The sequence below is a fragment of the Labrus bergylta genome, chromosome 6, assembly GCF_963930695.1.
Source record: "Labrus bergylta chromosome 6, fLabBer1.1, whole genome shotgun sequence".
Taxonomy (NCBI): domain Eukaryota; kingdom Metazoa; phylum Chordata; class Actinopteri; order Labriformes; family Labridae; genus Labrus; species Labrus bergylta.
In genome coordinates, this window is record NC_089200.1 from 9,551,164 (window position 1) to 9,563,955 (window position 12,792).

General features: G+C 42.6%; 1 protein-coding gene across 1 annotated transcript; it reads left to right on the forward strand.

The window, feature by feature from the left end:
- The first annotated feature begins 574 nt into the window (after positions 1–574).
- On the forward strand, positions 575–10,720 carry depdc1a (DEP domain containing 1a). Its single transcript, XM_020637279.3, has 12 exons — positions 575–750; positions 2,442–2,707; positions 2,999–3,143; positions 3,315–3,439; positions 3,601–3,731; positions 3,973–4,020; positions 4,284–4,421; positions 5,327–6,349; positions 7,358–7,530; positions 7,647–7,823; positions 9,229–9,435; positions 10,125–10,720. Exons 1-12 carry the CDS (start codon positions 703–705, stop codon positions 10,251–10,253), a joined length of 2,610 nt encoding a protein of 869 aa, XP_020492935.2. The 5' UTR covers positions 575–702; the 3' UTR covers positions 10,254–10,720.
- The last annotated feature ends 2,072 nt before the right edge of the window (positions 10,721–12,792 follow it).

Genomic DNA, 12,792 nt, shown 5'->3' on the forward strand with positions numbered 1-12,792 from the left:
CACATTTAAAAAAATAAAATTAACAATAAACACAATAACAATTGAATAATATTAAAAAGGTTAATATTATTATTATGTTCAAAATCAATCCAGAGAAATGTAACATGGACAAATTCATTAAATATAAATAAATAAATAAATAAATAAATGAATAATAGTTTCTCAGTCTATTGCTGCGTTTAGGTGCTCCTCGGATGTTCCCAGTTTCCGAGTTGGAAAGTCGTTCTTCCGACTTCAGACTGTGTTTTTATTTGGGGAAGTCTGAATATCGTTACAATAGCAACAAACATTGTGGATGCTACTCTGTAACAAGTAGTATTTCAGCAAAAAGTTGATGTGCAATACGCGAATTAATAAAACGTATTAATCCCCCCCTCCGAGTTATTGTTCCGACTTGAGCAGGTGTTGATGTGCATTTTACAACTCGGAAGGTAGTTTTTCCCGATGTATTCGACTCCAAATGAACGCACCATAAATTCATGTTTTGATTCTCCACCCGACGCAGACTGGCGCGCGTCACGTGACCCGAGCGTCGTCCAATCAGGTGGCAGAAGAACACGGCTCGTAATTTTGAACAGACGGAGAGCAGCCGAGCAGTCAGACAGGCTGAGCCGAGGATTATTATCGAAGACTTGCCGCTACTCCACCATCAAGTTATGGATATTTTTTAAAGCTCTTGATGAAGTTATTAAGTTGTAAAGTATGAGTTCTCATGTTATCACCCCTGGACCGTATCGAGCCACGAAACTGGTGAGTTCACGCCGAACTGGGAAAGGTCAAAGGCTACTTAACCTGCTGCTATCAGTTAGCTTCATTCATGAGAAAACATCCATTAACTCTTTAAATGTTATCCGTTTTTGACTGAGCACTTAATATACAAAACCGAAAGGGATTCAGGTTATTAAATAGACTGGCTAGGTATTAAAACATTTGTTTATTCCTGATTTAAAGTGGTCTTTTACGACATCTTTCTACCACCTAAAGTCAATTAAACGTAGCTTTGGTTGTTTTGTCGTCGTGGCTTTTCCTGCAAACACAAACTGTTTTCACGTTGATTAATTCATCAATAATGTCTAAATAAATCTATTTGCCCTTAAAATGTTAGTACAAACTATAGTTGAAGACTAATGACATATGTAGTTAGAATTTATAAGAATGTCTGAAACTTAATTGATCAATTTAATAAGCCAATTAAACCTGCAGACATTCTTATAAATGTTGACATTTATTTTATAGATAGATATTTTACTCATCCTTTCCAGGAAATTACACCGTGAGCTCACAGTCAAGAAGACATAATATATATTAAAAATATATATATATTGATGAATAAAGTCATTTTTGTAAGAAAAGAAAAAAAATATTGAGAATATGTTCAATGATGGTCTTGAAGCTAAGATCATTTTACATCATACATCATTAAATTTTTCCTAATAATAGATATAAAATTACTGTTTGTTCATTACTTAAAGGTAAATGTGTGACCTATGGGACACACCTGAATCACCAGAGGCCCCACGAGACGATATTATCACAACACTCGATTCGATTCGATATTATTGTGATTTAAAACGACTGAAGAAATGTATAAAAATGCAACTTGATCTAATGCATTGTTTAACCCCTTCAGCAATTAAGCATCTACAAAGCATATTTCCTATTCATATAATAAAAAAGTAAATACTTGCCGGCCATGAGAAGATATGATATCGCCACACAAAATATCTTGATGCATTGCCTTATTGATTTTTTTCCCCACCTCTAGTATCTATGTATTTATTTTCAGTATTTTATCATATTTAAGAAAAGCTGAATGGTTAATTATGCCATTTAAGTTGACATTTACAGGGAATTTGTGTTTTAGCTGCAACAGCAAACATTAAAAATATGTATATAGAAAGTATCAAAAGAGAACAAGTAGACAGCAGGACTCCTTTGTCCAGAAACTCAAATGTATGAATTCAGGTTTGAAAGTGGAGAATAGTCCACAATTCATTTTGAACAAGTTGCATTGTTAACAATTATCGTGTATGAATAAAAACAAGTCTGAAGTGAGTTATACTTATTCTTATTTGACAAAACAGTTCTTGATTCAGTTTAATTTTGAGGATATAATATGCAGTTAAAAAAGTTAAACGGCAATATAGTGTATCGCAATTCTCAGCATGTCGGGAAAATGTTTAAAATTCGAATAATATCGCATCGTGGGGCCTCTGGTGATTCCCGTCCCTGGTTGTTATACCAGGGCCTCCATCATGCTGAGTGAGAAAGCAAAGCTTGTTTGCAAAAATGAAATGGTGATACTTCTTTTATGTTGTAATAATGATGCCAGCTTACTCTCAAATCTCTCTAAAGGTCAAAATTCCATCAGCTGTTCTTTTATTTTCTGTTCATGCACTCATCAGTCCGTACGATTTTTCTCTCCTTCTGTCCTCTTCCAGTGGAATGAGGTGACCCGTTTGTTTCGGGCCGGTATGCCCCTCAGAAAACACCGGCAGAACTTCAGACACCACGCCTCCTGCTTCACGGCCTCTGCCGCCGTGGACTGGCTGCACCAGCTGCTCCGGAACAACAGCAACTTCGGCCCCGACGTCACAAGGCAGCAGACGGTGCAGCTCCTGAAGAAGTTTCTGAAGAACCACGTGATCGAAGATGTGAAGGGTCGCTGGGGCACGGAAGACCTGGAGGACAACGGCACGCTCTACAGGTACCCAGGAGAATCCTCTTCTTTTTTGTTTTCAAGATTTATTTTGGGGCTTTTTGGGCCTTTACTGGAGAGACAGGACAGTGGATGGAGTAGGGAATGACATGTGGGAAAGTAGCCACAGGTTGGATTCTAACCCGCCCAGAGGACCACAGCCTCCAAACATGGGGCGCGCGCTCTAACCACTGTGCTATCAGCGCCCCCGAGAGTCCTCTTCTTCATAATCACTTTGGGATAAAAAGAGATTAGGTGGATTGTCTAACAATCTGTACTCATATTTTGTTGTGTCCTCAGATTTCCCTCCACCTCTCCTCTGAAGACCATTCCCCGTGCAGCTCCAACCTCAGCCTCCCGCTCCATCAAGAAGCGGCCTTCATTCAGGGACAAGGACGTTTTCTTCAAGTTTAGGAGTATCAAGAAGCACGACAAGGAGACACAAGTGAGCCAGAATGATACCTGTTGTGTGCGGCTAAGTGTTAAAACACAGACATATCTCATTCTAATCAGCGGCTTTCAGGATGCCAGAATATAGTGGCAGGTTTCGAGGTACTGAAGATGACAAAACAATAATTGTTTGGTGGTGGTCTTTGCTCTCTCTGTGCTTTTACAGGAAAATGTAGATCCTGCCCTCCAAGGAGGCGGAGAGAATCAGCCAATGGGAGAGCAGCAGGTGCCGAGACGAGAGCTGACAGTAGAGGATGAGCAGGAGATCTGGAGAGACACCACCCTGACCCAGTACAGTCACACACATCAAACATCACTTTGTGTCATAGACATCCTCTGCATTGAATCATAGCACTGCTATTTGATTTATTTTCAAACCTCCAGAAAGAAGATTTTATGAGGTTGAGGATTTTTGTGTGTGTTATGACTAAACATTGCGTGTTGTGTTTCAGCCTGCAGAGGATTCTGGGAGTTGCGTCTCTTGATGAAGTTTTGGACCAGCGGTACATAAACCCACAGAACATCATCCACAATATGACCAAAGTCAACAAGCACGGGGTGGTTACTCTGGACGACAAGACAAGTAGGTTCATTTCTTCTTTTTTTTTAATGGTTTAAATCCACAGAACAGGGGATAGCATCAGAAAACGGGCAGATAGAGAGTGGGGAATGAAGATTGAGATAAAGCTGACAATCGACAAACATCCCCTTCAGTCTACCTCATAACTTAAATAATGAGGTCTCGTCTTCATTTGAATTACACGCCACTAAGAGTACTCTAAACATCGTCCTTCGACCAGTCTAACCTGTTCATGTCTCTCTAGATGATCTGCCTCACTGGGTTTTGTCTGCCATGAAGAGCCTGGCCAACTGTGAGTACAAGAAGCTGCGGAAATACCTCAACGGCAACATCAAAAGAATTGAGCAATTGAGGAGGAAAATGCGAAATGAATCCTCTTTCTTTTTTATGCATAACGTGAATTCACAGATGTCCTTTCTGATGATTAAAATCTCAGAAATTAAATGTGCACCTTTCAGTACAGCAAAGTTTACTGCTCTGTGTATTTCTAGGGGATAAGCTCTCCTGTGTCCTTATTTGCTTTGGTGGCTGCTGTAACATTCTGTTTATCTTCAGGGCCCAAGTACGACAGCGAGCAGCCGTCCTATCCCGGCTTTGAGAGAGACGTCTTCAAAACCGTGTCTGATTACTTCTACAGCCTCCCGCAGCCGTTACTCACATACGAGCTGTATGAACTGTTTATCAACGTCCTGGGTACGTATCGTGGACTGAGTTCACATTGGTGCTGTTTCCTGTTACTTCTGACAATGAGCTAAGTTTAGTTGAAAGTATTTTGAGGAGCTTTAAACTGGTCATGAAACACACTCATTTCTCTAAATGATTCAGACCGTCAGTGAAAGAAATCCACTTATCGCTGCCACCTGTCCGGACACTGCTAAAGTGATTTACAGCATGCAGACAGAAGGAGGCGTTGTTTAAGTTTTCTCTGGAAAACATTGGTGGTTGACCGTAAGAAGGAGCAGATTTGGGGCGCCGATAGCCTAGCGGTTGTGACGCGCATCCCATGTACGGAGGCAATAGTCCTCAGAGCAGCGGCCATGTGTTCGAGTTCAACCTCGGCCCTTTGCTGCATGTCATCCACCTTTCTCTCCTCCCAACATTTCCTGTCTCTCTTCAGCTATTCTATCTAATATTGTATGATGGGGCAATACCAGTGAAGAGTGGCATTCTTTCAACAAGGGGAGGCAAATTGACACAACATGAATTTTCTCCAAAGTTGCTTCTGGTTGAAGTGCTTTGAAGACACTTAGTTCCAGTGGATGCTCATTGTGTTGCAGCAGTGAAATGACGCTCAAGGTGACAGGACTGACTGCGGGATCTTGAACCGAGTCCTGCAGACATGCTAACACTTTGGACGGCTAACAGAGGCTCTGGATGATGTCACTGTTTGTGGAGTCTAAACAGAGTTTTAAGTGGCTGTACTGACTCTGCGTCTGTTTGCTTGTTATGTGTCGTCTCAAACCGGCTCATGGTTGTGTATGTACAGTAAATGTTTGAACTAACTTAACCCTCTCCCTCCTCTTCGCTGTCTGCTTGCACTGACACTCTGCCTGCTACCGCTTTGCACCCTCTCTCTGTCCCCTGCATTTCGCTCTCAGTGTTTTGTGGGTACGTTGCAGCGCCCGCCACACACCAACGCGGGAAGCGAAAGAAGCATGACCTCCCCTCGGCGCCTCCCCCGGCCAAAGCGTCTTTCCGCTCCACAGAGTGTCTCCTCCTGTCGCTGATCAGACAGGGGACATGCGACGAGACCGAGTCGCCCATGAGCGACGTGCTCGGCGGGAAGCTTCAGTCCCGGCTGGCGGCGCTGAAAGGAGGTGGCGGTCAGCTCGGCGGTCAGCTCGGCGGCCAGCTTGGCGGCCAGCTTGGCGGCAGCTGCATCAGCCTGAGTACAGTTGTTTCTATGAGGCCTCAATCCAGGAGCTGTTCTATGGAAACTATCCTAGACAACTCTGCCCCTCTCACCCGGCAGCAGCTTTTTCTCTCCAACGAAAGCCTGGCGTCCTGCGCCCGGAGCTACAGAAGCCAGGAAGACAGCCCTGCAGTCACGACACCACGCTCTCATACAGACTTCACATCAGTTATTCCTGAAACTGCTTCAGGAGTTAAACCCACAAATAGACTGTCTGTGGCGTCTTTCACAGGCGCGTCGGTCACACATAGGTTGCGTTGTTCACGGCCTCGCAGCGTGGGCAGCTGCCTGGATATTGTCGTCGAAACAAGAGAGGAAGAGGTGAAGGAAACGAGCAAGTTGCAAGACCGAGCAGCCAGCTGCATCAACGTGAACACTCCTGCACTCCAGCATCACTCCGCCTCCTCTTCATCACGCTGCCCCTCGCTTTCCTCCTTACACCCTCCCGCTTTCTCCTATCACCCCCTCTCCTCCTTCTCTTCATCTGCTACCGCCAAAGCACAAGGGTCGCACGCTGCCGCGGCACCCGGTGGACCCAGACCCGCCGCCAGCACCTCTAATCTCAGGACGCTCTCTGCGCCCGCTGTTGTCCGGCGCTGCCTCAGCTCTCTGGATGTGTCGAAGCCGTCTCGACTCGTCTCGCTGCTCAAAGCGCCTGTCTGTGTGCCCACCAGCAGCTCCCAGCCCACTCAAAGCAAACCTGAGCCAAGTAAGACCCTCTCCCCTCTACCTGTCTGTCTGTCTGCTTGTCTCTGAATGTCTAATCAGACTAACTACATCTAACATCTGACCTCGACTGGCATGAGAGGTTTTTAACCTAGAAATACAACTGTGTTCATATTCAGAGGGTAAAGTTGAGATTTGATTTGAATAGGAGAGTAAAAGCGTTACATTCAGCGCTCCATTCATGGTCATAAAGGCATTGAATAGGTGACCTGGCAGTTCAGACTTTAAGGTCAGTCTTATTGTCTGTGCATTGGTCATTTTTTATTGAGATGTTTTTAATGATCTGTTTCACTGGTTTCTACAAAAAAAAAGGCCCTTTCCTGATGCTGCATTTGCTCAAATGTTTTATTAATATAAACCTACTGTATGTCTGAGACAATTAGTGTACATTAACACTCAAGTTCCTCTTGTGCTGGAAGAGTACCTGCTCTGAAGTAGAAGCTAAATAAATCCTTTAAAAACAACATTGTACAAGGGTACGATCAATTCCAGTTCCAGCTGAGAACAAGAGAAGAAAAAGAAGTAGCGGCGTCTGTCCTCCTGGTTAGAGCAACGGGGAAGTTCCTCCAGTCACAAAACACCTAATGTTTACTTCTGACTGGCAAGCTTACATTTTCCAAATACTTCCCATGACAAGAGTTAAGTGTGTATATGTATCTGAAAATGTAAAGGTCATGGAGATATCCGCATTAGAACATGAGGCACATTTTTCAGTCCTGGATCGGGCTAAGATCTGGGATGTCGATGCCTCTTCCTTCAGTATTATAGTCCATAAGATTTTATATTTGTAGAATATTTGCTGACTAATCGTCTCTCACTGTAGCTGTAGTTTAATATTACCATCCATTCATCCACCCATCCATTCATCTATCATATCTAGTGAATGTGGAGTGATTCTTCATCGATTGCCCTGCAGAGCTCACCTCTCTCTCTCTCTCTCTCTCTCTCTCTCTCTCTCTCTAATCGTTACTTTATGAATGTGTGTATTTAGGCCTCCTCCAGCCTCACTGTGAGCGTGTAGCCATCGAGGCCCTGCAGCTCTGTACGCTCCTCCTCCCCCCCACCTCCCGCAGGAAATTGCAGTTACTCATGAGGATGATGTCACGCATCAGCCAGAACGTGGACATGCCCCGCCTCCACCCCGCCATCGGCACCCGGACACTGGTTAGCAACAAAAACAAACATCCTATGAATTTGCTCCTTTCTTACCTGTGTCTTTATTCACCTGTATTCTCTCTTTCTGATTTTTGTTACCTTTTTTTTTGTGGTTCTTCTTCCAGATGGTTCACACGTTCTCCGGCTGCGTCCTGGGCAGCGCTGAGGAGTGTGATCTGGACGAGCTTCTGGCCACAAGACTGGTTTCATTCCTAATGGACCATCAACAGAGCATCCTCTCGGTCCCCGAGTATCTGCTCAGTGCCATCAGTGACCACATACAGTACCTGCGTGCAGTACAGGTTCGCCCTTTTACCTTTTGAAAGTTGACCTTTTGCTCTAGCAGCGACAGGGGGTCAGATTTTTAAATCATGCAGCAACCTCTGGTGTTGAAAAATCAAGCTGATGCAGAAGTGCAAAATCCTGCATATCGATGATGGTTTGCTTGAGGCTGGCTGCAGGAGGTCACATACACATCTCATTCAAAAAAGCCGTTTTTACAGCAGATATTAAAATTAAAATAAAACAATAAAGATTGGCACACACTGTACGGGGGTGAACAAGGTCCGTAGTTGACCTGACAGACAGGAGGGTGCGGTTCAACGGTTTGTCAGGAGGCTTAAAACCCGCCTCAGCTCCAGCTCTCAGTCTGTCGTTAGGTTGACTGAAAGTAAAACTGAGACAGGATTTGCAGCATGGCGACCGCCATCGATGGGCTTCCAAAGCCCCCTGCAGTAACAGATGGGGGACGTCACTCAGGCTTCATCCATTAGTATTTACAGTCTATGGTTTAAATCTATCTGGAAAAAACTTTAATTGAATTTGAATGTATTTATTTTAATAGAGACAAGGCAATTTAACATAATTTCAATACAAAGCATGAAACTGATGTGCTGCATAAAGAGTATATAGCTATTGCTAATTTCCAACTCGTGTCCCCAGTTGGGCCTTTGTGTAAGCAAACAGATTAAAATGTATAACATTCAGTTACATAAAACCCCGTAACGATACAAGGATACATTAAAATACATGTACAACAATACAAATGCTATAAACCAGTTTAAAATAAAGTTACAATAAAGATACTATTTAAAAGTAGGTACAGCTCTGGCTTGCTTTGAGCGTTTCACCTGTTTTGTAAACGATTTTAAGTCGGACATTCATTTTATTTCAGGTGGTAATGTGTTCCAGAGTTTGCAGCCTTTGATGGAGAAGGCTGATTGACCAAACGTAGATCTACGATGTTGTACGCTACAGTCTCCATTCACAGTGCTTCTTGTTACCCTGTTTCCGTCCTGTCTTTGAACATATCTGGAGAGAGGTTCAGGGGCCAGATTGTTGATACAATTGATAGAGCCTGTATTCATTTTGCAGTTACCGGTATAATCTTGGACTTATTCCCTTTTTAAGTCTTAACATTATGCATTAATTGATGACATCATTATGAAGGCTTTCACACCTGCAGGAAATTCCTGATATTTCCAGGAGGAGCTGTATGTGTGAACTGTTTGCACGATCTGTCTCTGTGCTGTAAAATGTTGTGCTTGCAAACAATGTAATTAGGTAACTATCTGAAAAATGCCAAAGCTGATGATGAGGCATGTCAGGCTAATTGAAAACAAAAAAGTGTAACCACAGAAGGATTTCGACGTGTCAGCTTTTGATTTATAGTTAACGTTGTGTGTTTTTTCTCTCCTCTGGTTCCAGGTCCCAGTCGATGGTGTTACTAACGCTGATGTTGGCGATCCAGTTTGCGCTCCAATGCCGATCTACGCGTTTTGCCATCAGATCAGCGGCGCCGAGTTCGAACAGCAAAAAGCGGAATCTTCTCAAAAAGCCATGGAGGAGCTGCTGGAGATCCTGCTGACAGACCAACACCTGAGTGAGAAGGACAGACGCAAGAAACTGAAACAGGTGAAGAAGAACAAAAACAGTCAGTCTTTATTTGTATAGCGTCTATTCATAACAAATGTAATCTCAAGGGACTTTACAAAAAGACCAACATCAATCCCCCATGAGCAAAGCACTTTTACAAAGCACAGATTCAGAGAAGCATGGCTTCACCCGTCCAATATCGAAGGAAAAAAATTCAGTTATCTTGTGAGTTGATGCTACTGATGCAGCAGGGTAAGAGAGGCAATGTTTGCTTGCTCATTCATTGACCAGTAGCGGCTGGTGCGTTGTTCCCCAGGGTGGCACAACTTCTCACAAATGGACCAGGATATATCCCTTAGCTTGATGCTAACACATGCTGGAAAATGCCAATAACAGGCTAGCAGAATTAGCTTAGCGATAATTAAAACTTAGGAAATGATCTGGCATCTGTTTCCTCGACTCTGTGGAGACTAACTTCAAAAACTGCTGATGCTGCATGACTCGCTCTTTATGTCTCAGTTCATGGGACGTCGCCCTCTGCTGCCTCCTTTTGGGTGGTGGTGTGTGATGGAGTCATGAGCACTTTCTGTGCTAAACCAGTTGATTTGTTAAATCTGTTCTTGTAACATAACTACTGAATTTTATTTAAGCCTACGTTCTTGGATCAGAATGGATATAATATACTAAAGTCAGTCTTTCAGTAATGAGATTTATCATCTTTGCTTTAGTTTCAGAAGCAGTACCCGGACATCTACAGCCGACGCTGTCCCTCTTCAGACAGGGAAAACAACAAACCAAAGATTAAACCGCCGCTCCTCAGCATCAAGAAGACCAAAGCTTTCAGCATCAGGAACTAAATTAACTGTACAGGTGACGCCTTTATAGAAGCCTCAGCTCTTTACATCATTATAACTGCACTCTGGTACTAAGACGTTGGAAAACTGACTTCTCTTTGCAGCATTTATCTTTTCCTTGTTACATTGGAAATGCTTACACTCCTGTTGTGTGTCATGTATGAGCTGATATGTAACTTCTGGACTTCTGCAATGGTATAAGTGTGTGTTAATGTGTGTGTGTTGACAGCTGAGTATAATGAAGGCAACACCATGTTTTAATGAAGCTGGGTTTTTTCTTCTGAAATATAGTTTTTATAGTTACACAAGTGTTTTCTCTTTAGCCTTTATTTCCCCCGCTCAGCTGTTGCCTGTTTTGCTCGCTGATACTGACCTGTGTGTGTGTGTGTGTGTGTGTGTGTGTGTGTGTGTGTGTGTGTGTGTGTGTGTGTGTGTGTGTGTGTGTGTGTGTGTGTGTGTGTGTGTGTGTGTGTGTGTGTGTGTGTGTGTGTGTGTGTGTGTGTGTGTGTGTGTGTGTGTGTGTGTGTGTGTGTGTGTGTGTGTGTGTGTGTGTGTGTGTGTGTGTGTGTGTGTGTGTGTGTGTGTGTGTGTGTGTGTGTGTGTGTGTGTGTGTGTGTGTGTGTGTGTGTGTGAAGCTGTTTTCACACATGCACTCCTGAAAATTGCAGGACAGCCTGCCCCTCCTCCTGAGTTGCCCATTGGGTTATTCACATCTCTCCCTCACAGCGAGAAGAACAGTGCTGCAGGGCCTCGATGGCTACACACAGATCACACCGGTCACATGATAGAAACGCCATCACTCCCCCTCCCTCTTACACACGGGGAAATTTTCCTGAATATTTCCCGCTGCATCCTTTCTTCAGCTCGCCCTGACTTCATGTGGAGATTCACACACATGCAGCTCACCCCTAACACACCCAGGAGTTTTGGTGCATGTGTGAAAACGGCTTTATTGTGTGTAAGAAACAACTTGGGAGAATAAATATGCAATTGTGAGATCACTGGTTCACCTGGGAAATGATTAGACTTTAAATTTGTCTTTATTTATATGAACAATGATGGTGGGAGATGTGTGTTTGCTCGAAGAGTTTCTTTTCATGTTTTTAGATACTTTACTAAACATGTTATATCTTTGTGTCTGAAGTTTTATTTTAAACTCATTCTGAGCCTTTTTTTCCTTACTCAAACTTTTTATTCTTATCCTTTTGATTTTCCTCTTTTGCTTCCAATGTGATTGTGTTTTTTGTATTTCTATCTGGATATTTTGAATTTTAAGATCTTAGTTTTTTCTTTTCTTTTATTCTTCGTTTGTCATGTTTGACCCATCCCTGATTAGAGTTTTGGCTAGAGTGATATTTTGCACTGGATTTAGAAAAGTTAGCTCACGTATCACCATAAAAAGTTAATTTATGAATATTTAATTCTCCCTTCAGAAGGTTAAACTAAGCCCCCGTCATGTCAAGCTTGACTTAAATTGTCTCACTGTCTTTTTTTTTTCTATTTATCCTATATGAAGTATTAGTGCTAGTCTGGTGTGTGTCGATACCTCAGATCAGATGTCCATCTGTGCACTCATCAGTTTTACCCTTCATGTACATTGTTTACTATGCAAACCCTGGGAAATAAACTTGTTCAGCTGTTCTATTTAAATATCTTTGTCCAGACTCCAGATGTTTATTGTCACTCTGAATGTGGGTTTAAATGTGTGAACAATTTCTGCAGGTTGTTTCCATTCAAAAGAGTTGATATTAAATGACGGATAAATGTGATGACATAAAATATGTACAATTCAAACTGTGACAAAGTAAGCTGAAATAACAGTTAATATAGCAACAAAAATGGAGAGGAAAAAACATAATATAATCGATGTAATCTTGCCGATGTCCATTATTTTCATTATTTTCAGGGCAGAGTCACCTGACAACACGTCCAATCGTTCATTAATTGTAATCGAGGTAAAATGTACAATTAATCATGATGTTTATTTGAGGTCATATCGCCCAGCCCTAACAGATATACATCAGAATATGTTAGTCAGGTGGCTTAGGACCAGATATGGGAAGAAAGGGGACACGCTGGACAAAAGCACCACATTTTTTCCACATAGTCTCCATCACCATAGCTTTCAATTTTTGGAGGGGAGCCACTTCATCAAGATGGCGGCCATGTAAAAAATCTAAGTGCCAATATGTCTTCCAAGCCACTAAGAAAGTCCAACTTTGTGGTCAATATAGACATTCTCTGGGTCAAGGAATGCATTAAAATAACACAAGAATGTTATTTTTGCCAAGGTCAAATACATATGTTAATTTTGGCAATGTATTACATCATTTTCCTTGGTTCCTAGGCAGTTGGACACAAATAATCATGATGCTTTTGTCTGGCATGTCCCCATAATTTTGCTAAGCCGCCTGACTGTTGAAAAATACAGAAAGATACATGGCAAGTATACAAAGGGTTGTTTTGATTTTACTATATGCTTTGAGTACATTCTGTACCCTCATCCTGGTACTTTCCTTATTCAGACCACTTTAAGCCGCGT

Bases quoted from the DNA above. Each gene is read 5' to 3' on its own strand.
- depdc1a (XM_020637279.3), top strand. From the start codon at position 703: ATGAGTTCTCATGTTATCACCCCTGGACCGTATCGAGCCACGAAACTG. The intron at 2,708-2,998 runs GTACCCAGGAGA...TTGTGTCCTCAG, and splicing joins GACAACGGCACGCTCTACAG to ATTTCCCTCCACCTCTCCTC. The intron at 4,021-4,283 runs GTGAGTACAAGA...GTTTATCTTCAG, and splicing joins CATGAAGAGCCTGGCCAACT to GGCCCAAGTACGACAGCGAG.